At 41.9% G+C, this 23,614-nt stretch overlaps 1 protein-coding gene across 1 annotated transcript; it reads right to left on the bottom strand.

Moving 5' to 3' along the window:
• Nucleotides 1–1,769: 1,769 nt before the first annotated feature.
• LOC132589682 (olfactory receptor 10V1-like) lies at nucleotides 1,770–22,826 on the bottom strand. Its single transcript, XM_060262414.1, has 4 exons — nucleotides 22,227–22,826; nucleotides 20,743–20,792; nucleotides 10,227–10,388; nucleotides 1,770–2,736 (listed from the first exon to the last, which is right to left on the bottom strand). The coding sequence occupies exons 1-4, from the start codon at nucleotides 22,824–22,826 to the stop codon at nucleotides 1,770–1,772; spliced, it is 1,779 nt and encodes a 592-aa protein (XP_060118397.1).
• Nucleotides 22,827–23,614: the final 788 nt, after the last annotated feature.

Genomic DNA, 23,614 nt, shown 5'->3' on the forward strand with positions numbered 1-23,614 from the left:
ACCTGGGTAGTGTTCTGGGATTGGTTTCTCCTGATTGGTTAGTTTCACACTGGGTATGCCTTTTGAAATAGGAGACTCTTCCAGCTGAATTTACTGCGGGGTAGCTATTAGTGTCCCGCCCCCCTTATCAGTAGTCAAGGAGTTTGCTGGCGGAGGGGGTGGGGGACACTGCCAAAAACTGCTTTAAAAATTTAGTGAGCATCAATGCTGACCACTTGGCTGGAGAGGAGGCAGAGACATCAGTGCTTCGCAGCCTGAATTCCCCCCATTGTTATTTAGAAATGAGATAACAAAAGAAGATGTTGTGATGGACCAGACTTTTTTTAAAAGGCTGCCACTGCCTCAAAATAAGTTCTACAGCATTATTCTCACGTTTAGAATGTTTGTGGTCAGAGTCAATTTAAAAGGAAAACTCCCCCCACAAATACAAAAGAGCCCAGCATCCAAACTAAGCAATTACTTTCCTCATCTCCTATTTCAAAATACATATATAGCATGAAACTGACCGATAGAATCAAAGAATCATAGAGTTGGAAGGGACCTCCAGGGTCCTCTAGTCCAACCCCCTGCACAATGCAGAAAACTCACAAACACCTCCCCCTATGTTCACAGGATCTTTATTGCTGTCAGATGGCCATCTAGCTTCTGTTTAAAAACCTCCAAGTAAGGAGAGCCCACCACCTCCTGAGGAAGCCTGTTCCACTGTGGAATCGCTCTCTCAGGAAGTTCTTCCTAATGTTGAGCCGGAAACTCTTTTGATTTAATTTCAACCCATTGGTTCTGGTCCTACCTTCTGGGGCCACAGAAAACAATTTCACACCATCCTCTATATGACAGCCCTTCAAGTACTTGGTGATCATATTGCCTCTCAGCCGCCTCCTCTTCAGGCTAAACATCCCCAGCTCCTTCAACCTTTCCTCATAGGACTGAGGTCTTACCAGAGCAGAGTAAAGCGATACCATCACTTCACGTGATTTGGACACTATACTTCTGTTGATACAGCCCAAAATTGCATTTGCCTTTTTAGCCACTGCATCACACTGTTGCCTCATGTTCAGCGTATGGTCCACTAAGACCTCTAGATCCTTTTCGCACATACTACTGCTAAGACAAGTCTCCCCCCATCCTATAACCATGCGTTGGATTTTTTACAATAAGAACAGACCAATTAGCCTGCCAGTGGAGGGAAGGGGAAAAGCCCAAGGAAATGTTTCAAGTTTAATGGCTTGGAAGCGATTAGGGGAGGGGGGGTACTGCTCTGAAAAACCACTCTTGGAAACTACGGAGATACAGAGAAGTGACAGCAAAATGCTGGGGAAAGGATATGGAAGGAATTTCAAAATATGATGGGAGAAAGGTGAGTGCGCATGTGAATATGGAAGCAGGTTTTTAAAGTGACGGAGGTGGGAGGTGAGACCTGTAGTAAACACAAAAACAGAAAGGGCCACTGTTGAATAAAATATTTTAATTTGGAATATAAAAACTTCTCAAATGCCATTTAAGTTGTACAAGTACAAGCTGGCTCCCATTCTTTCCTTCGGGTTCCTTGGCTGAGCAAACAGCAAAAATATTACACTGTGACAAGACAGGACAGCTAGAATTCTTCAGAAAAGAAGAAAAGAGATAGGGCGGCTCAGTCATGGAAGGGGGGGGGGGGAGGGGACAGAGAGAAAATCTTGCATCTGAAGGAGGGAAGGGGCTAGGGCCATCATAACTTGTGCTATTGTGCTCCCACCATGGTGCAACAGTAGTCAGTATGTCCAAGGCTGTCATTGGAAAAACACTTTTCTCCTCAAGATTCTTTTCAGTGCATTTTTTAACTCCTTGTTCCTCATGCTATAGATCAGGGGGTTCAATACAGGAGTGATAAAAGTGTAGACTACAGCAACCACCCGACCTTCCTCTGGTGAGTAGCTAGAGCTGGGGCGTAAGTATATTAAACTGCCACAACTGTACTGTAAAAGGACAACCATTAAATGGGAAGAGCAAGTAGAAAAGGCTCGTTTCCGGCCTTCAGTGGAGTGGATGTGCAAGATGGCTGTCACTATGAAGGCATAGGATATGCAGACTAGGAGGAAAGGGATTGTCAATATTACAACACTGATAATGAAGAGGGTGACCTGATAGGCATGAGTTTCACTACAGACTAGCCTCAAGACAGCAGGAAAGTCACAGAAAAAATGATTGATCTCATTGTTGCCACAGAATGGAAGTTGCAATATCAAGACAGAGAGCTGAATGCCAAACAAGAAACTTATTGTAAATGTCCCAGCTACAAGACTCACACAAACTGTCCAGTTCATAATTGCAGGGTAGCGCAGTGGGTAACAGATTGCCACATATCGGTCATATGCCATAACCGACAACAGGACACAATCAGCACCTCCCAAAAAGATAAAGAAGAACATCTGCATGCCACATCCAACCAAGGAGATGGAGGCTTTTTTCACAGATGCAAGATTGACTAGAGTAAGTGGTGCAATGACAAATGAGTATGCAATCTCCAGAACTGCTAAATTAGCCAAGAAGAAATACATGGGATTATGGAGAGACCTTTCAGTACAGACAGTGAACACAACAGCAGAGTTCCCAAGGAGGCTGAGCAGGAACAAAATCAGAAAAGTCCAGAAAATCAGCAGCTGTATCTCTGGCAGAGTTGAGAAAGGATGGAAGTGAAACTGTGTCATTCCAGTTTGGTTTTCATTCTCCAATGCCATGTAAACTGGGATATATGATCTGGCACAGGATAAAATGAAAGATAAAATCAATCCTAGGGAAGCTGATGCCACTCTCAATATGTTCATTTTCTGTACCAGCCAGGCAGACTGATTTTATAAAATGAACCAAGTTGCCACTGCAGGGCATAAGTCTCCGTATTGCAAATGAAAATCTTGCTCTCCTAAAAAGGTATTTCTAATGAATATGCAATTGGAGTGCACAACCATAACCTGGAAATTTCATTTTCTGCTTCTCAGACCAAGCGTAAATGTCAGCAAATCATTCCTACAAGGGTTTCTTGTGCTAAATCTTTCCTGGACCTCTCTGTCACCACTTTCCCTAACAATCCTTCTGTTACTAGTTTAACTTTTCTGACATTATCCTTACTAATCCCTTTACTGAACCCGATTCTTTTCCTACACTTTTGTCCAGTTCACCTTTTTGAGACCATATTTGTTTGGAAGTAAAGCTCCATTAAGATCAATGGGTCTTACTTCTACAAAAAAATGTGTTTGAGATCAGTTTGTAAGCTGTGTCATTTTGCATTCTACATAGCATCTGGTGCCCCACAGATAAGAAATAAATGTTAAATAATTGTAACTCTAGCACAGTACATTAATGTTATTATCTATTAGACTGATTTAAGGATTGCATTTCAGTGTTGGAAATAATTTTTTTTCTTTTTCATTTTTATTAAATTTTAAAAATGCAAACATTAAAGATGTAGAATTCCTAGAGTGCACTTAAGTTTATAAAAATCATATTCACATTTTATATATACACACAAATATACATACATTCATACATACATATATGCACATAATTTTTCATATAATTAAACATTCCCATTTTCTTACAGAAATGCAGATCAGTTACGGAAATTAATACTTAATCCATATTTGTGATGCATAACATCAATGAAGAAGGCTACTAGTATTCATGAAAGAAAGCTTTTGTCTCCGGTCAACATACGCTATCCATAGTTAATTCTGAACAAGACTAACTTGTCTTGCATTGTGCCCATTGTTGTTATATTTAAGTCATTGTAAGAATAACATAATGGAAATTGATAGAACTTTCTAAAGAACCACCATATATTTAAGAGTTTGAAGGGAAGAACAGCCAGTTTATTGTTCCTCATAATCACATAGAAAACTCAAAATGATAGAACATTATCCATAATTTCAGTGTTGTCCCTCTTCTGCAATTGGAAACAATGAAAGTGATACAAACAGTCGCACGAACATGGGAATATTGTTACATTATGTTAATTTATTTATGTTCTACAAATATGCTAAACTAGGTAACAAAAACTAATTAAATTTATGTTTATGCCTCTTGGTACCTGAAGATTCAGTCCTATGGTGAGCAAGTAAGAATTACCATAGAAATATATAACTGCTGCTCCTGTTCACCATTATCACCTCCTACCCAGCCCTCAGCAACCAAATGAAGGCATTCATTTTGAACATTTTTCAAGACTGGGGACATCATTCTTAACTATAGCAAATTCACTGGCAATGGCAAATATATTGTCAAAGCTCTTGGAAGACAAACATCAAAATTCTGATCCATGTTCAAACATCTACCACACAACCAACATTATTTATTTGGGCCAATTGTATTTTTACCTAAATAGAGCTGAGGCAATCCCTCTTAGATGTTATCAAAAGTAATGTCAGCAGTGTTTTCACCACAGCTCTTAAGTCTTTACATATCTTGCAGGGTCCTTAGGGAGTGAGCTAATCCCAATGCCTCACTCAGAAAGGTATTTACAAAAATTAGTTGCTCATATACATTGCACAGGCATATAAGAAAGACTATGGCCATCACTGTAATTGGACAGGTATCTAACCAGTGTGTTTTCCTCTAGCATAGAAATGCAGCAATAGGAAAAACAAGGTATAATTTTAGAAATGTAGATGAATTTATTAGGCAAGTTGTAATGGACTAAGCAGTTAGCCTAAGTAAGCAGGAAACAGCTTGCTCGGATTGGCTAAGCTGCAGCCATGGATACCAAATGTATCAGTTTGCAAGAAGGTTTGCAGTGGGTGGGGAAACACCTCACATTTCAATTCAGCTTGAGTACCAAAGCAGTTCAGAGTTGGAAGTTAGCTCTGAAGGAGTTCAGTTGTGACAAGCAACTGGAAAGGAGTTGAGAAAAGCATGTGGACTGAGTTCCTTGTAAGACAGGACTGATTTTAGGGTTTCTGTCTGTGAGAGAGTTATTTGGAAGAAGGGGCAAAGACAGGCTCTTTCTGTGAAGAAACTCTTTGAGAGGTAGCAAAGGGGAACTGAAGACCCTGCTGAGGCGATCTGTCAGCACTTCAGGGCAGACTCCTGGTTTAATTTAAGAACACACAACCACACTAAGAGAGAGGCCAGATCCTTGTGACTGAGAAGAAATCCCAGGAGACAGACAGGGACATTAGCTGGGTGGGACTGAGACACACAGGACCGAGGGACTTGTGAGATAGCACTCAAAGGTGTGAGTCCTGAGGTATCACTCTAAGGGCTGGGGTGTGCCTGTATGCTAGTAAGAGAGAGTCTGTGTGGGGAAAATTCTGGCACAAGTCAGATAGTCCTCAGTGTGAAAGACAAAGAGTGTGTGGCCCTAAGAACATAAGGACATAAGAGAAGCCATGTTGGATCAGGCCAATGGCCCATCCAGTCGTAGCGCCCCATTTACCTCCGGATCTTCTCTTGGATTTCGCACATCTTGCTCCGGCGCTGCGGTTTGCTCCGGCGCTACAGGGATTTTACGCCGGAGTATGTTTTTCAGCATGTTGCCGGAGTTTCCGAAAACCTCCGGATCCACTCCGGATCCACTCAGCGGAGTTTGCTGTGGGAAATCCATCCACGCCGGATCGACTGCTTTGTGGGCGGCACCCTCTCCCTTTCCGTCCTCCCACCCCATCCACCCCCTTGGCCAATCATCAGCCTTTCGCGGCGCTTCCCCGAAGTGCCGGCGCGGCCATTTTTTTTTTTTTAAACTTCACAGTTTTGCGTAATAGCGATATTTCGAAATTAACAAAGGGGAAAAAAAAAACCCTCCTGGAATAGTTGCGTTATTTCGCTGTTGCGTTATCCCCCGCCTCTTCTCCCTTTAGGGGCCCCGGTGGGGGGACCGCGGCAGCCCCCCCAGCAGGCCTTTTCCAGCCAGTTCGTTTCGGGTCTAGTTTGGGGAGGGCGAGCGGGAAGGAGGCGGTTTCAGCGGGCCGGCGGAGGGGCCCCGGCAGCTTCGACTCTCCCCAGCTCAAACCCCCCCACTTCACTTCCATTTGCGCCCCGCTTGACCCCGCCGGCTTCCCGCTGCCGCCGCCGCCTTGGCAAAGGGAGCCCAGCCGCCCAGAGACATTTGGCGGCGGCGGCACTTCTCCATTGTTGGGGGGGGGGAATCTAGTGCCGGTGCGGGCCAAAGCGTTCATGTGTGTGTGTTAAAAACGGAATGCCTCCCTCAGCTGTGCCACCAGGATTTCTGGACCTGCACAAAATCGCCATGTATAAAATGGGAAGTTGGAGTCCTGCATTCTTCTCCCTGGCTACATTCCGCTCGGTTAGAAAATAGACGGAGCTCGCTCTTCACACCCGCCACAGAAGGGGAAGGAGAGAATGGGGCGGGGGGGGGAGCTCTGGCAGCAGGAATCAGTCAGGTCCCCCGTTGCAAGCGCCAGCCGGGGAGGGGAAAGAAAGAGAGCGGAGGAAATCCCAGCTTCGCCACCCGGGAGGGAGCGAAGGGAAGAAGCTGCCACACACACACACACACAAACCCCTCGATTTCTCTCTCTTCGTTATTGCGATATTTCGCAAATTCAGAATTTGGGGGGGGGGATATAGTGCTAGGAATGCTTCTGTTAATACATAAAGGACTGTGGAGGACTCTACAGCTGCAGCCAATCCATGAGCAACAGCAGCACACGTGATGCGGTTTGTCCACGAAATGAAGGGGAGGGAACAGCTCGATGTTACGTTAGTACGTTAGTAGGTTAGTACGTCATTACGCAACCAGACTTGCGCTTAAAAAAAAAAATGATTGACAGGGCATCGAACTCAAGCCGATGCCAGTGGGAAAACGATTTGAGCCGGGGCTTCAGGGAAGGCGACTCCGCAAAGAGTCACTAGTGGGAAAACGAAAAAAATGATCCGGAGATAATTGCGCCGGGGAATAAGGGGAGCAAACGCTAAGTGGGAAAACGGCCTCTGTGTCACACATTGCCCAAAAAAACCAAGTGCCACCAGTGGGGCTAGAAGCCCTCCCACTGTGCCCCCAAGCACCAAGAATACAGAGCATCACTGCCCCAGACAGAGAGTTCCAACAATACGCTGTGGCTAATAGCCACTGATGGATCTCTGCTCCATCCCCTCCTGAAGCTGTCTATACTTGTAGCCACCACCACCTCCTGTGGCACTGAATTCCACATGTTAATCACCCTTTGGATAAAGAAGTACTTCCTTTTATCAGTTCTAACCCAACTGCCCTGCAATTTCATTGAATGCAGGGGCGTAAACTTTTCAATTTCCAGGGTGGGGGCTGAAGCCCAGCCAGAGACATTTGATCCAGTGACATCATAGGGAGGAGCCAGTGACATCACAGGGAGGGGCCTCCGTTATCACTACCTATGAATTTATGGAGAAGCTCCCTCCCCATAAATTTAGGGAGCACCGCCCCCCCAAAAATGCCCATCTCTGGTGACTAGAAATTGTTTGTTTTAGTTGAACATCTGCCTGCAAACTGATTTGTTAAATACCAACCAATTAATATTATTTCACTCCCTTCCTTGCCTTTTGTAAATCAATAAATACACTTTTTGGTTTTGAATTTAAAAATGTCTGGTGCTTAGTTATTATCTGATGGGATTTTATTTGGTATGCCTGAGGTACTGGGTGAAGGGGACAGAAAACTTCCCCCCAAGCTGACCCTGATGGTCCCTCACACAAGTCTTGGTTGCTAGCAAGTTTACATTATAAACTTTATATGTCTACATTATATGTCTTTTTAGCCTGTCAAATTGTTGTTCCTTCCATATTGGCCATCACTATATCAGATCCTGTGCTCCCCACCTAATTAAAAAACACAATACTTTCAGCTAGAGAAAGAGCCACGCCCATGACCTCCCTAGCAACTGGTAACTGACCATGATAGAAAAATTAATATGACTTCATGAAACTCATCTCAAACACTCTCTCACACTAACCAAGAAAAGACTACAGTGCCTCCTGTACCACAGACCTAGTGGTCAGTAGGGCTCCACATAGAACATATAGGTGACCGGGTTCCTAGGACAGTGTTCTGCCTTGGTAATTCCATAGCCAATGTTCATAAAACTATGAAACACATTTTTATAGATGTTTCTGTGGTGGGAAGGGAACAGGAATTCTGGTGAGGGATGTATGGGCAAGGAAGAATAGGCACTGCAGCTGCAGGTAATCGGCTTCTACACAATGATGGGTTGTGCCTCAGTGAGGAAGAGGGCCGCAATGAAAAAGGAGAAGTGGGTTCAAGGTCAATTTTACAAGGCAAAACCTTCATTTTTAGTCTCCTTCTAGCAATACCTTTAGCTGGAAAGGGATGGGGCAGCAGGAACAGACTCTAAATCTCCCACACCAGAGTATAATTAATTAACCACTGAGCTACAGAAACAGAAGGACTTCTCTTTTATCTCCTGTGATAGTTTGTTCTCTGCCAGCTTAGTCCTAGGACTCCCAGGCAGATATAAAGTACTGAAAGAATGCTATTTTGAACTGTAGTCTCATATAAGGACTTTTACATTTCCTCCAATGGGACAAACAACAGTTCTCCGGGACTCTTTGCAAACAGTGTGAGAAGAAAGGATTAAACATTTTCCTTTATACATTATGGGCTTTTGTCTAAATTAGCATCCCTCATACTTGCTTTTTAAAAGAAAAAATGAATCTCCCTGCATCATGGCTTATTTAGCCTAAGATATAGCAAAGTCCATATAATCAAAGTGATCTCAATCTCTCAATCTTGGCTTGACTTTGCGAATGAAGATTTAAGAAAGGTGCAGTAGTCCACGTCTGCTGCAGGCTTGCTGGTGGCTGACAAGACCAATGCGGGACAGGCAGGTCCGGCCACAGTGGCTGCAGGGAAAAGTCTGATTTGGGGTTGGTGCTGTAGCAGTACGATTCTTCCTCAATCTCCTTTTGTCCTCAAGACCAGCTAAGCGTGTGTTCTCAAAGGAAGAGACAGCCTGGTGGATGGTGTGCCTCCATGCTTTGTGATCTGAGGCTAGGTCAGACCACTGGTGATGGTTAATGCAACAGGTACCAAGGGATTTCTTCAAGGAGAAATGCCATGAACAATAATTTCCTCTTATCCTTGCTCTTTGAATATTTCCTGGCAATTCCACATCAAATATTATATTGACCTCATATTAAGCTTGGGGCACTTTAAAAACTAATGGATTTATTGGATTAATAAATCTTATTGTTTAAGCAGCTGCAAGACTCCTATTTTGTTTTGCTGCCTTATCATTCAGCTGTGGACATACCTTATGTGTTCTCACTGATAAAAGTCTGCTCTACAATAAAGCAGTCTCTAAGATGCCACAAGAGTCCTCTTGCTTGCTTGTTTTTTTTTCTGTATTAGACAAACATGGCTACACTCTTCCTAATTCGTCATTGCAACTGGAAGCTTTAATTACAACCATCAACAAACAAATATAACAATTTCCCCACAGAACTCCTCATGGTTAAAGTGAGAAGTGGCAAACAATTCAGTGATCTCTAAAACACAAATCCTCCAGTGATAATTCTTTGAGTACATACCTGCCATCAAGTAGAACACCTTCAATAGAGTGGTAGCATTAGCACTCACAATGACAGAAAATGAGTGGACAGTTTCCACTTAGAAAAGATCTGGATGCACATTTGTTAATTTTAGATTCAGAGGCGAGGGTGCTTTTTATGCAGTCTCCAGATCATGGAACATTCATTTTGGATGCCTGGCACATTATATTCTGTCTGCTACATTTTCCCTAAAGAGCTTAAAACTGAACTGACAACTTTCAGTCTAGAACTGTCTTTTTTCCTCTTTTGCTGTCACTTTTTATGTATAGTTATATGTGAGTATAAACTGTAACCGTAGTAATTAAGAACTTTTGAGGTGAGATAGAGATATTTTAAAAATGTGTTATAGCCTATGCAGAGCCTTCAGTTGCTGAAAAATTAAAACACTGATAGACCTCTTAGCCCTCCTAGCCTGACCCCGCCCCCCCCCCCCCCAAATTAAGCCACCTTTCTACCTATGATCAGATGAATGGCCAAATATTTTTGGAAAAGAATTGGTCTAACTTTTTATATTTGATTACATGTCTCATTCTATTGGGTCTGCCATAGACTGATCTGACAAAATTCCAGAGGAATGTTTCCTATTATTACAGGCTCCTCAGCAATTTTGTTATTTCACATGCAAAGCATTTTCTTGAGGGTGAACAGCGGACACAGCTTCCTTAGTATCTATACTCTTAGAAGAGGTTCTTCCTTACCTGTGTTTAACATAAACATTGGCAATTGCTGTCTGTCCTGGCTGTGGAGTCCTTTCATACCTCCCACAGTCCTTGGGGAGTGAGTGGCTGATGCAGCCTTCCTTCACATTGTGGATGTCTGAAGGTGCACCTAAGAGCCGACCAAGATCAGTAAAGAAGGCACTGAGCAGTGTTAAGGGGAATTCTCAGGAGTGCTGAAAAGAGCAGGAAAATTAATCCCAGTTTTCCATAGTACTCACTTAACATTTAATGCTATAGGAAGGAGTGTTTTAATCAAATATTGCCAATAGAGATTTCTGGGTAAAAAAGGGTAAACAGTGACTACAAAACAGACTGACTGAAGATGGATGGATAAGACTGGCAGAGAACCAATGAAATTAATATTTGTATTAAATAATGCTGATTGAGTGATGCAGACAACTGTGTGTGCACATGTGCATGTAGGTGTGCATGCGTACAGGCGTGCGCACACACACACACACAGGGCCAGCTCTACACTGTTATTGTTATTTTTACACAGCTGGTCAAAACGTCTAGTGAAATGGAATATAAAGTACTACCTCGTCGCTGTGTTCAAGACTGCTGTGTACAAGACATATTTGACTACTTTGGAATTGAAATACTACATGGTTTCCTCAGGAGCTGCAGGACCGAGGATTCTTCTGAAGTCGAAGGGCCATTGGTTGAAACTCAAGACTTTGCCTTTAAGTGTTCTCATTTTTGTCCTTCTTCTGTATTTAATATGGGTTTTCTGTACATCAGGATATGTTAATATAGAATATTTTGTATGAGAGTGTTTAGAATAATAGAATTTATTCATTTACTTATTTGTTTTCTTTTTTTGAGGCTGGTTGTCACAGAATCTTAGGGTTTTCTCCTGTCATCCACCTGGGAATTGGCCACCCTAGCCCTGCCATTACTGTTAGGGTTACTTGCTGCATATAGAACAGCTCTTAGACATCTACCAAGAGTACCTACATACATATCCTTATTTCACCTCTGTTCTAGGGTTAACAGTCCCCTATGATGACAGCATTCAGTTGTGTGCAGTCATCAAGTTGCATAGAAAGAAATGAAAAGTAGCTCATTGGGTACTGGGTACTCAGTGCATGCTGTAATTACTGTTACAACAGCTGCAAATCAAAGGTGTGTGTAGCAAATGACTGACATCATGTTGCTATTCAGTTGCACAGTGAAGTCCAACTCTTTATGATCTCATGGACCACATCACATCAGGCCCTTCTATCTTCCACTGTCCTCCTAAGTTCGCTCAAATTCATGTTTGTTGTATCAATAACCCTGTCTAACCATCTCATCCTTTGCCATCCCCTTCTTCTTGTACCTTCAGTCTTTCCCAGCATCAGGGTCTTCTCCAGTGCATGCTCCCTTCTCATTTGGTGGCCAAAGTATTTGAGCTTCAGCTTCAGTATCTGACCTTCCAGGGAACAGTGAGGGTTGATTTCCTTTAGGATTGACTGAGTTGATCTCCTTGATTGTTACCAAGAGAATCTCCAGTATATTACTCAGGGAAGTAAAACAAAAATTCTTGTACAGTGTTGTGCGTTTACTGCAGTGAGGCTAGTGTTCTTTACATGGAGTATCCATGAGAAAGATGAGTGGTGTGTGGAGGGTAGCATGGAGACAGTAGGAAACTCTTGACCTCCTTTCAAAGTGGGGGGGAGTACAAATGCATAGATGCACACGATTCCAGGTTGCGGAATGCACTAGCCACATGTCTCTGTTATAGAGAGCTGCATAGTATTTTGAAAGGAGATGTTTTTGTTTTTTTCAGGTTTAGATGGTTTTATTGAAGAGAATTCTTAGTATAAACAAATCATGAGTTAATACAAGGGTTACATATACACTAATGGGAATAACCAATACAATAACACACATTGGATATAAAAAAATAACAAATAATCTTCCAACAATATAAATAATACTTCATAACCAAGAAAAACTACGTAACAAGACTAAAAAGAATAAAAGGGGCAAACCAATACTAAACTTACGTGATTAAATACATTAGGGTAAATTATAACCGCAAGAAATCTTTATATAGTTTAGATTTGTTGTAAGAATTAATATAAAATGGATCACTATCAATTTTTTCCAAGATAGGGAGCCAGGTCGCAATGTACTTGGAGTAAGCCTGGTAGGGGAAAGGAGATGTTAGTGTGAAGCCAAAGAGGGAGGGATGGTGGCTCAGTGGTAGAGCATCTGCTTGGTAAGCAGAAGGTCCCAGGTTTAAACCCTGGCATCTCCAACTAAAAAGGATCCAGGCAAATAGGCGTGAAAAACCTCAACTTGAGACCCTGGAGAGCCGTTGCCAGTCTAAGTAGACAATACTGGCTTTGATGGACCGAGGGTCTGATTCAGTATAAGGCAGCTTCACATCTGCACATATGATCTTGATAAGTCATTCATGTGTTTTTCAACTTGAGCACTGCGATCAAGCTCTAAAATCTTTTGGCTGTCCCTGGGCTAAAAAAGGCTAGGCTTAATTCCACCAGAGCAAGAGCCTTCTCGGTTGCGGCCCCAATACTTTGGAACACCCTCCCAGAAGCCATCAAGGCCCTGCGGGACTTATCGCAGTTCCGCAGGGCCTGCAAGACTGAACTGTTTCGGATGGCATATAACATCTAATGGGAAAGGGCTGCCACCACATCTGGATCTATCGCGCTTTACTGCCTAGGATTTGTACGTGCTGAGAAAGAAAAATATGATATGATCCGCCGGAAGTAGCACCATTGCAATTTATTTGTTTATTTTATTGTTTTAATATTGCTTATTGTTTATTATGTATTTTATGCTTTTAGCCACCCACCGTGAGTCCACATAGAATGGGTGGGATATAAATATAACGTAAATAAATAAATAAATTCTGAAGATCTGTTTGTGTTTTCTGACAATTGGATTTTTGTAAACTAGTAGTATACTTTTCATTAGCTGCACGCCATTTCAAATTAGGTGTCAATGTTCCACAGGTTGATATGAGGGGACAGAGTGGGAATGAAGCACTTTCTGCAGTTTAATGTGCTGTGTATGGGGCTTTCTGTATGCGCTCTTACTTCCTGTATTACTGAAGGGTTCAGTAAAAAGAACGAAGGATAAGAAGTATGTATGTGGGTGAAGGAACTACATCCCTGTTTTCCACTTCCAAAGCTGATGCCATTTCTTGTCTTAAAGAGGAGCTCACTGTGTATATTGTACTTTGCAAATCTAGCACTATGTGTATTACCTACTTTACAGGGTTGTTTTTAAATTATTGTTTTTAATTCAGGAAAACAGTGTGCGTACGGAAGAGAAAAGGGAAAGAAAAAAGGGAGTCACACAACATAATTGAGTTTGTGGAAGTCAACCATGTAGTACAAAATGTATAGGACAGAGAATATTTCCCTTTCATTCCCTTCATTATAATTTAAATATTATTAAATAAAATACAATAGTTCTTATTTATTTTGGGGTACATTTGTGTTCATCATTTAGGTTCAAGAGTAATAACTAGTCTATTTTGATTACAACTCTAGTTTCATAATTACTACACATTCAATATAACATTTTCACCACTTCTACATATTCATTAGAACCTTTAATAGATTAGAAGTATACCAAAGTATAAATAAAATATATTATATATCTCATATTGAGAACCCATTTGTATTTGAGATATTACATTTGGAACATATTCTAATTCTATTTCATTACTATACTAGGTTTGCCAGGTCCAACTCAAGAAATATCTGGGACCTTTGGGAGTGGAGCTGGGAGCAAGGGTGTGACAAGCATGATTGAACTCCAAAGGGAGTTCTGGCCATCACATTTAAAGAGACCACACTCCTTTTAAATGCCTTCCCTCCATTTGGAATAATGAAGGACAGGGGCACTTTCTTTTGAGGCTCATAGAATTGGACCCCCCCAGTCCAATCTTTCAGAAACTTGGGGGCTTTTTTGAGGAGAGGCACCAGATGCTATGCTAAAAATGTGGTGCCTCTATCTAAAAAAAAACAGCCCCCCCCCCCCGAGCACCAGATACCCATGGATCAATTTTCCATTATACCTTATGGGAATCAGTCTCCACAGGCAGGGCTTTCATTGTAGAAAAAGCCCAGCAAGAACTCATTTGCATATTAGGCCATAACCCCTGACCAGTGTTCCCTCTAAGCTCCCTAGTGTGAGCTAGTTCACAGATTTTTAGCCTCCAGCTCACACATTTTTTTTCTTAGCTCAGGAAAAACGGCCCCAGAGCACAATACTTTATGCTGTAGCTCACAATTTTAATGCCAGTAGCTCACAACTTTAATACCAGTAGCTCACAAAGCAGAATTTTTGCTCACAAGACTCTGCAGCTTAGAAAGAACATTGCTGCTGACATCACTATAGTTTCACACAGACTGAAGATTCAGCAAGCTGACCTCATGATACGAGATAACATTCTCAGGTGCAGGGAGTGGAACTGTGCTTATCTCTGCCTCCCTCTTTGTTCCCAAGGCTAGAACTATGGCACCCTGGTAACCATAATTAACTGCATTCCATCAAATTAGCAGTCATAATTTACATCAGTGGGAAATGACCAAGCTAGGCTGCAGATGGCTCCACCATTTCACCTTACTCTGACCCCCAAGGCCATATGCCTAGTAACAGGGTTACATCAATTTGATGTAATCTGCTAGAGATCTGCTTGGTCTATAGGGCCCCAGACCACACTGAATCTTTAGCCATTAAAAAAAAATAGCTATTGCAACCTAGAGCATGGCTCACCTTTCGGAAGGTACCATTCCTTGGTTCCGGGTTGTGACATCAGAACATCTTGAATGCTTGCTTGCTGTGAGTCTGGCACCTTTGCCTGTCCGATGCTAACTCCGGAGAGAGTGAACTTTTGATTGTTGAATGTCTTCAGCTAAGAAAGGTAATATCTGGTAATTTTGAACCGATATCTTACTGCATAGCTCTCTCTCTCTCTCTCTCTCGGCTTGGCTTCGCGAACGAAGATTTAAGAAGGGTGCAATAGTCCACGTTTGCTGCAGGCTCGCTGGTGGCTGACAAGACCAATGTGGGACAGGCAGGTCCGGCCACAGCGGCTGCAGGGAAAAGTCTGATTTAGGGTTGGTGAATTTAGCTTTGTTGTTTTGATTTCTCATTGCTAATGTTCTCTTTTAAATATTCTCGCACACTTTTAATACATTATTTTAAATCACATTTGTGGTGTTTTGTCCTTCAGGTGTAGAGTTCCCAGCCTCCCGCTGGGGGCAGGGCTTCCCCCGGTTTTGGGGCCTCCAACCCACCAGCACAGAGCTGGCTGGCAGGGGGATTCCTGTGCCCAATATGCCCAAGGTGATGATGTCACCCATAAAGTAATGTCATTACGCTGGGGACACTAGCATTTGGGTAAAAATTGCTATTTATATTACAATTATATTTATATAATATATAAATATTATATTTATGTTTATATTAAAAATAATTACTGGAGAGCCAGTTTGGTGTAGTGGTTAAGTGTGCGGACTCTTATCTGGGAGAACCGGGTATGATTCCCCACTCCTCCACTTGCACCTGCTGGAATGGCCTTGGGTCAGCCATAGCTCTGGCAGAGGTTGTCCTTGAAAGGGCAGCTGCTGTGAGAGCCCTCTCCAGCCCCACCCACCTCACAGGGAGTCTGTTGTGGGGGAGGAAGGTAAAGGAGATTGTGAGCCTCTCTGAGACTCTTCGGAGTGGAGGGCGGGATATAAATCCAATATCTTCTTCTTCTTCTTCTACTATAGAATCCAAAACTGAAAGCAATTAATGTTTGATCAATATATCAGAAGTGAATCAAAATGAAATATACTAATAGATGAATTAGTCAATGAATCTATCAAGTAAACTCCCCCCCTTCCCCCCCCCATCACTCTATAAAATTGTTACTCAAAATCATGAAGTAATTGATCCCTAAGTGCAATATAAACAGATGACAAGTATAATATTCAAACCTTAAATGTGAACAAGTATTCAGATAGTCATCTCTTGAACAAGGCTATTTTAAAAGAGAGAAGAAGAGTATATTCCAAGTTGTTAAAGAACAGGTGGTTGCCTAGCGCTGCTTGAAAGTTGCAGACCATAGGCAAATCCCCAACCATGAATTTTACCTAAGGGAGCAAAAGAATCTATAACCTTCCCGCCCCCTTCCTTCTTAACATCTATAGTCAATGCTGTGGAACTGTTTAAAAATAGAAAGTCAACTGTAGACATATAAACTAACCATACAAAACAGAGATATTGTTGAAACCAACTTCTGTGATATTGCAAGTCAAGTAGCAAAGTGTCAAGTAGCAAGTCAAGTAGCAAAGTGGAAGTGGCTTCCATCGGAGAAATACCATTATGCCCAGTTATACTGGGTAGATTGTCTGGAGAAGGCAGGGAGTGGTAGCGTTGCTTCATTGATCATCAAGTATGGTAATAGCCAATACTCCCTGTAAGCTGTGGAGTCTTGTGAGAAAAAATTCTGCTTCATGACCTACTGGCATTAAAGATGTGAGCTACTGCACAAATTAGTTTGCTCTGGGGCCATTTTTCCTGAGCTAAGACAACAATGTGAGAGCTGGAGGCTAAAAAAAAAGTGAGCTAACTCACACTAACTCAGCTTAGAGGGAACATTGGTCATAGCCTTTGGAGATATGAAGCACTTGCAGTAAGTCAAGTCCAGAGTTCTCATCTGACATTTGCAGAACAGCCCATTATGTGTGACTTGAAGCTTGCTGGATGGAAGCCATTTGTAGTGAACATTGGAGGCTTATAAATGGGCAGCAATTGGCTTCAGTGTTTTCTGAATTTTAAGTGCTTCTTGGAAATGTCAGGAAACACCAGTACATGAAGGTCTTTGAAATGAAGAAACCCATGCAGTCTAGCTTCCTCCAATATAGCTTTCCTCTTTCTCCAGCCACCACATTGTATGAGGAGATCTCTAGGTCCCTCTCTCTGCAGATTTTAAAAGAGGGAAGAAGAATATATTCCAAGTTGTTAAAGAACAGGTGGTTGCCTAGCACTACTTGAAAGTTGCAGAACATAGGTAAGCTTGTAAGCTTTTAAAATGTCAGGTGCCATATTCAATTCCAAATTTTAATGCAGAGGCAAGCAAGGAAGTCGAGAATTGTATTAAATCCTGGGATTCCTCCACCCCCTCTGGGATCCCTCAATTTCAGTTGTTTTGATTGTGATTCAAGCATAAGAAATCTGTCCTGGGATTGCACTTCAAATACCCTTAGGCCTGTTACTTCCTCCTGTAGTTTAAGCCCTGTGGAGTAGACAGTTTGGGAGGTTTTAGAGAGAAGCATTGATTAACTTCCAAAGTGCCCCTTGCCAGTTGCATGACTTGCATCATTTGGGTCCCGAGTTTCTCTTCCATGCTATCAAACAAGGTAAGCAAATTCATTTTCTATACCACAGTTTCAACAAGCTGTGAGATAGATTCTTTGTCCGCCTTTTTTGGTTTTTCTATCTTTTGTGTCCCCTCAGGATTCTCAGGAGGAGACAGAAGTTATGGGAGAATGAAGAGTAGTTTCACAGTTGGTGGAGAATCCCTACCAGTTTTGCCCACAACACAAGTAATTCTGCAGCTATTTATATATTTTTATTCAGGGAAGTAGTGAGGAGAGAACAGGAGTGGGAAAATTAGGCAGCCACCATCTTGCTCAGTGTTGCCGCACACACACCAGCATGTACATTCTTGGTACTTTGAATAATGGTTCGTTCAGTACACTAAGGTGTTTGCTGGGAACGATTAACAGACAGGATTCTTTATTATGATGTAATTTCTTATCTCAATTCAGTGCCCAGCATTCCTGAACAAGAAAAAGCTGGACCTTCCAATCAAAGCAACCTGACTCCTGAAGAACCACCTGTTGCAATGGAAGGCCTTGAGTGGCTCACAAGGGCCAGGTATAGAAGGGTATACAGCCTCTATGTCGTAGCAGACAAAGTGATGGCCCAGTCTCAGAGGCATCAGACTCAACATATGGAGGAAGGAAGGCATCATATGAACCTGATTCAGCAATGTGCACATGAGGACAAGGAGATACTGTATCAGCCTCTCAGTCATCTATCTAAAAACACTAATTGGGAAAATAATAAATTTGAATAAACAACATTGATTAACAATACTAAACAGCATAATAAGAAATATATTTAAATTTAACTATGTACAACAGTCTTACTGTTCCCCCTCCCACAAGTCCAGCCAATGCCTCTCTCGTGGACCTGTTATCATTCTGCACAGCCTCATTTTTTCTTTGCATTTTTTTTTCCCCAAACAATTTTTATTTTGAATATAATGTTTGTAAACAGAGGATAACTTTGTTACAGTAATGCCTTGATTTTCATTCCACATACATACCGTTATATAAAATAAAGTTATACAGCTATAGAGTGATCACGAGAAAAGAATACTCTTGTGGGTAACCCGTTGGTTAAGTGAAGAAGAAAGAGTGGTGTCAACCTCTATCCTATCCAGAATTGGATACCACTTTGCATAGAAATCGTTAGCTGCCTTTATCGGATCTATGGTGTCTATGCCGGCTGTGATTTTTTCCATCGTGATGAAGTCCCAAATTTTGAGGATCCAATTATCTATGGACAGATTGAGCTTAGATTTCCAGTTCAGGGCTATTATGTTTTTGGCTGCAGTTATAAGCGAGATAATAAGGGATAGTTTAGAACTTGTAGCCTTTACAGAGTGCCAATCATTTAGAATGATGGTCTCAACTTGTCTTGGGATTGTAGTTCCGGAAATGTTTTCTACCTGGGTAATAACCTTTTGCCAAAAAGAGTTGACAATCGGACAGTCCCACCAACAGTGTAGTGATGAGGCTTGCATGCCACAATTACGCCAACAAAGTGGGGAATAGTTATTGTCGATACTGGCGAAGTGCAAGGGAGTGCGGTACCATCTTGACATAATTTTGTAGTTCTGTTGAAAAATTGCTATTGATTTGGTCTTGCAGACTTCTGATTCCCATATGGCTTCCCATTGTGTGTTGGTAAGTGTGAGTTTGCATTCTTTGTGCCATTTTTCGCAGTAGGATGGTAGACTGCTACAGGCCTGCTGTAGTAGAATGCGATAGATTTTAGAGATGAGGCCCTTGGTATTTAAAGAGGGTTGAGAAATCAGATATTCAAAGTCCGTTTTGGGCCTAGTGGTAGCCAATTTTGAGAAAGAGCTGTTAAGGAAGTGGCAGATTTGTAAGTATTCAAACCAGGGGATCTTAACTTCTTTGCATTTTAACATATGAGCCAAATGCTACAACTGTTGAGGAAAAGGAACAAATGTTCATGATTGTAGCTGGACAGTATGAACTGAAAAAGAACACACTGTCAAAAAAGGCAGAACCTTCCAAACACCACACTGCAGCAATTTAGAAGCACAAAGATCACCTGGAAACAGAAGAAAGGAGTTTTTAAAAAACTGGCTCACTCCTGCTTTGTAAATGGGACATAAGCCTGTTTGTATGAAAAGATAAGAGAAAACCATTGACAGCCGTCAGCAGAAACAGATTACAGAGGCTGTTTGAAAGGGGCCTAGGCTGCAAATTAGGCTTGCCAATTCCAAATTTGAAAATTCCTGAAGATTTGAGGGTACAGCCTGGGGAGGGAGGCATTTGAATAACAGAATCATAGAGCTGGAAGGGACCTCCGGGGCCATCTAGTCCAACCCCCTGCACAATGCAGGTTTGGGGTAGGGATACACCTCAGTGGGATATAATGCCATCTATCCTTCCAAGCAGACATTTTCTTTGTGGGAACTGTTCTCTGTGGTCTGGAGATCAGTTGTAATTCCAAGAGATCTCCAGGCCCCACCTGGAGGCTGGTACTCCTACTGCAAATACCTGTAGGTCAGCACTCTGAACTAAAGATACGTCTTCTTGGTATGGTTTTGGGATCTTGCCAATTGAGATCCAACAATACAAATTCTGAGACAGAACCAAATAAACAGCTTTAGTTTGTATTACTGGATTGTCCTGGACTGGCTTTTAAGCTTTTTAAAAAAGTGATTATTCTTTTTTAGGCAAGGATTTAGATGCTGATAGAATTTTTTTCAGCCATTTGTGAGAATGGTTTATACTAGAGCTTTGTAATGGAAATAATGTTTCCATTACACAGCAGCCCAGGGCTTTTTTTGAGCAGGAACGTACAGGAACACAGTTCTGGCTGGCTTGGCAACAGGGTGTGTGGCTTAATATACAAATGAGTTCCTGCTGGGCTTTTTCAGCAAAAAAGGCCCTGTGTGAAACAATGGTGATGTCAGGGGTGTGGCCTAATATGCAAATGAGTTCCTGTTGTGATTTTTCTATTTAAAAAGCCCTGCAGCAGCCTAAGCCTTTTTAAAGAGATTTTAGGAGGTGTTACAAGGTCATTTTATTTGCTGGGGCTTTTAATGGAACGGAGTCTAAAGAGAGGGAGGATTATTAAGGGGTATATTATATCTAAAATTTGAGTTTGTAAACTACCATGAACTACAGGGAAAGGTGGGATATAAATATTTTACCTAATAAACATGGGTTTCTGGTTCATGGTTGTAGCCATGGCTGACTCGATCTGTTGGGCAACAGACTTTGATATGGGAGTGTTTATGGGTATACAGTTTGACTGATATTTGTCACTTAAAATATGTAGCCTGGAGTACCACTGCTTCCTAGATAGAACCAAAGCAATGAGCACATTAAAACTTTAACATATCAGCATTTACATCCCAGACAAAATGATGACAGTGAATTCTGCTTCAGCCACTGTTTTCTTTAAAGGATAAAATATAATTTTGAAATGCATTAAAAAATTGTCCCTCTCTTAAAGATTCCAGAATTTCATGTAGTAATCTAAGTGACACTGAGACACTTCTCCTGTTTTGATAACTTTCTTACTATTTTATTTTAATTCAGACTAATGTAATTCACCTTGGGCTTTACAGATGAGGCTATGTGAAAAGTTGTTATGAAGATTAAAGTTTTCTTTTTCTATTAAGCCTGTTAATTTCAAGATCAAGTACCCTGGAGGCTTGTTAGAACAACCGGATCTCTTTTGAGACATTCACAAATTAACAGAATTCTCTGATGATTACGAAGGATGCTTCTGGATTTTACAAGCTGATGCATCAAAGAGACTTGATTCTCTAAAGAAAACATTAACCCATGCAGGGAGCCAATTATCTCTCTGGGCCAAGAATCTCACAAAATTAGGTTTCAGTTCTCAAGACACATTCCCAAGCAGTAATTCCCTTAGAGAACTGGGTTGAAAGTTACTGAAGTTTAAGTTCACATCAAGTATCATTGGCTCTAATCACTTTCAACCTCCGTTCTCTCTATATGAACAAAACAGTGTCTCCCAATATGCAGAACAGTTGGCTTGTACCTAGAAGAACTGGATTCAAATCTTATCTCATAGGTGATTTAACCACAAACATGAGGTTATACATGCAGGTATCCCTGCACATGCCTTTCCAAAACTGGGTTTTGGATCCTCAGTCTCTGTATATATTGGTACAGACTGAAGGAAATCAGCATGTGCATTTAACTATGATGGTTTTATTACTAAAAGTGGATACAGCAAAAGCAAGAAGGAAAGCAGTTTAGCAACTGGCTATGAAAAACAGGGTTAAACGGAAAGAATGGGGGATCTCTGCTTAGACTGAGAAGGACTGGAAATTTAGGGAGAAGAGTTATGATGGAGGCATGGGTCGGGGTAACCAGCAGAAGTCAAGCTTGACTGCAGTTTCTCACAGAGTGTCTATGGAGCCGCGATTGTATGAGGCATCCCAAGCTTCCCGAAACCATCCATAATCTGTTGACTAATAAAACAGAGTGGATCAGGTACCGGTTGTCAGCATAATGCAATACAATGACCACATATTATCGATGGGAACCCCTCTCCAGCATTTAATTGTAACATAATAAAGCAAATCTAGCTAGGAAAATGGATATAACATTGTAACGCAAAACTTGCAAGGAAAATAATAAAAAAAAATAGAAAACATACCTTTCCAATCTCATCACCAAGACGTATGACCTTGGAAAACAAACGTGACTCGAGGGCTTCACAAACCTCCATCACTATTCCATGAACGGTGGACACACCGATGCCGAACTGGACACTGACCAGACGATAGGTTATTCCATTAGCAAGGTACCAGATTCCTGCAGCGAGCTGTTTCTCGGAGTGAACAGGAGACCTCATCCTTGTTGTTTGTCTGTCCATTTTATCCTTAACAATGGAATAGATCTCCAGGAATGTTCCTCTGCTCATCCGGAAGTGTGTTATCCATTGCTCGTCACTCCAAACAGCAAGCACGTAATTCTCCCACCAACCTACGCTACGTGGGTACACCCAATAATTGAGTGAGAAGCGCAAGCCTGCAAGATAGTGCCAATGAAGCATATTGCAGCGAGTGCACATTCCATGCAGTCCAAGGCCACTATCGGACACCGACGATGAGACTAGAGACCTAAAATTGCGCCTTCGTTTCCGGGATCTATTGACATGTGCATTGATGAGTTGCCTTGCCGTGTGTAGACACAGAACAAGTACCTCTATCATTGAATAAAGGCACGCCACAGTCTCGGTATCAAGACTCTCCATTGTGAGTGCTGATATCGCAGTAGAAATGGCTATGGGGGATGCTACCGCCAATATTAAGGTATGCTTGAACCAATAGTGCAGCTGAAACACCACACGTGATGTAGTTAGCCCGCGAAAAAAATGGGGGAGGGCCAGTGGTTTACGTCATTGGGTTATGTCGTTACGTTGTTACTCAATAACGCAACCAAGCATGCGCTTAAAAAAAAAAATCTGAAAGGCTTCCGATGTCAATCCGATTGTAATGCGAAAACAATTTGCCGCGGAGCTACACACGAAGTTACCCCGCAACAGAGACCTGGTGCGAAATCCACAGAAATGATCAGAAACAAAAAAATCCGCAGAGAAACGGTAGCAAACGCTGAATGCAAAATCAGTAAGAGTGTCTATGTGCCTCAACCTGAAATGGCATTTTATATGGCCAGTTTCCCTATGGTAGTCCAACAGGTTCTTTGCCTTATTTAAGTAGTCTCCCTTTCCTTTTTCTACTGTCTTAGTAAAGTTGTCAGCTAGGCGTTGGGAAATACTTGCAGAATTTGGGGGTGGGGCAGGGTTTGGGGAGGGGAAGGACCGCAGCAGGTTACATTGCCATAGAGTCCATGAACTGATCTTGGTTGTCTGTAGATCAACTGTATTATAAAAGGAATATCTCCAATTGCTATCTGAAGGGTAGCAACCCTATGTATTAGGAAATCCAGGGAATGGGTCTGTGGCAGAACTCAAGAAGGCTTCATTGCAGGAACTAGGAACTGGATTGCTGGAGCAGAATATGAGTGAGGATGAAGAGCACA

The sequence above is a fragment of the Heteronotia binoei genome, chromosome 21 (assembly GCF_032191835.1).
Source record: "Heteronotia binoei isolate CCM8104 ecotype False Entrance Well chromosome 21, APGP_CSIRO_Hbin_v1, whole genome shotgun sequence".
In the NCBI taxonomy this organism is placed as follows: Eukaryota; Metazoa; Chordata; class Lepidosauria; order Squamata; family Gekkonidae; genus Heteronotia; species Heteronotia binoei.

What these genes read in the sequence shown, in the direction of transcription:
- LOC132589682 (XM_060262414.1), bottom strand. Translation starts at nt 22,826, where the DNA reads ATGGAGAGTCTTGATACCGAGACTGTGGCGTGCCTTTATTCAATGATA. An exon ending in CAGAAACCCATGTTTATTAG is followed by an intron (nt 10,389 to 20,742) that starts GTAAAATATTTA and finishes AACACTGCTCAG; the next exon opens with TGCCTTCTTTACTGATCTTG. An exon ending in AATGTTTATGTTAAACACAG is followed by an intron (nt 2,737 to 10,226) that starts GTAAGGAAGAAC and finishes ATCCTGTGCCAG; the next exon opens with ATCATATATCCCAGTTTACA.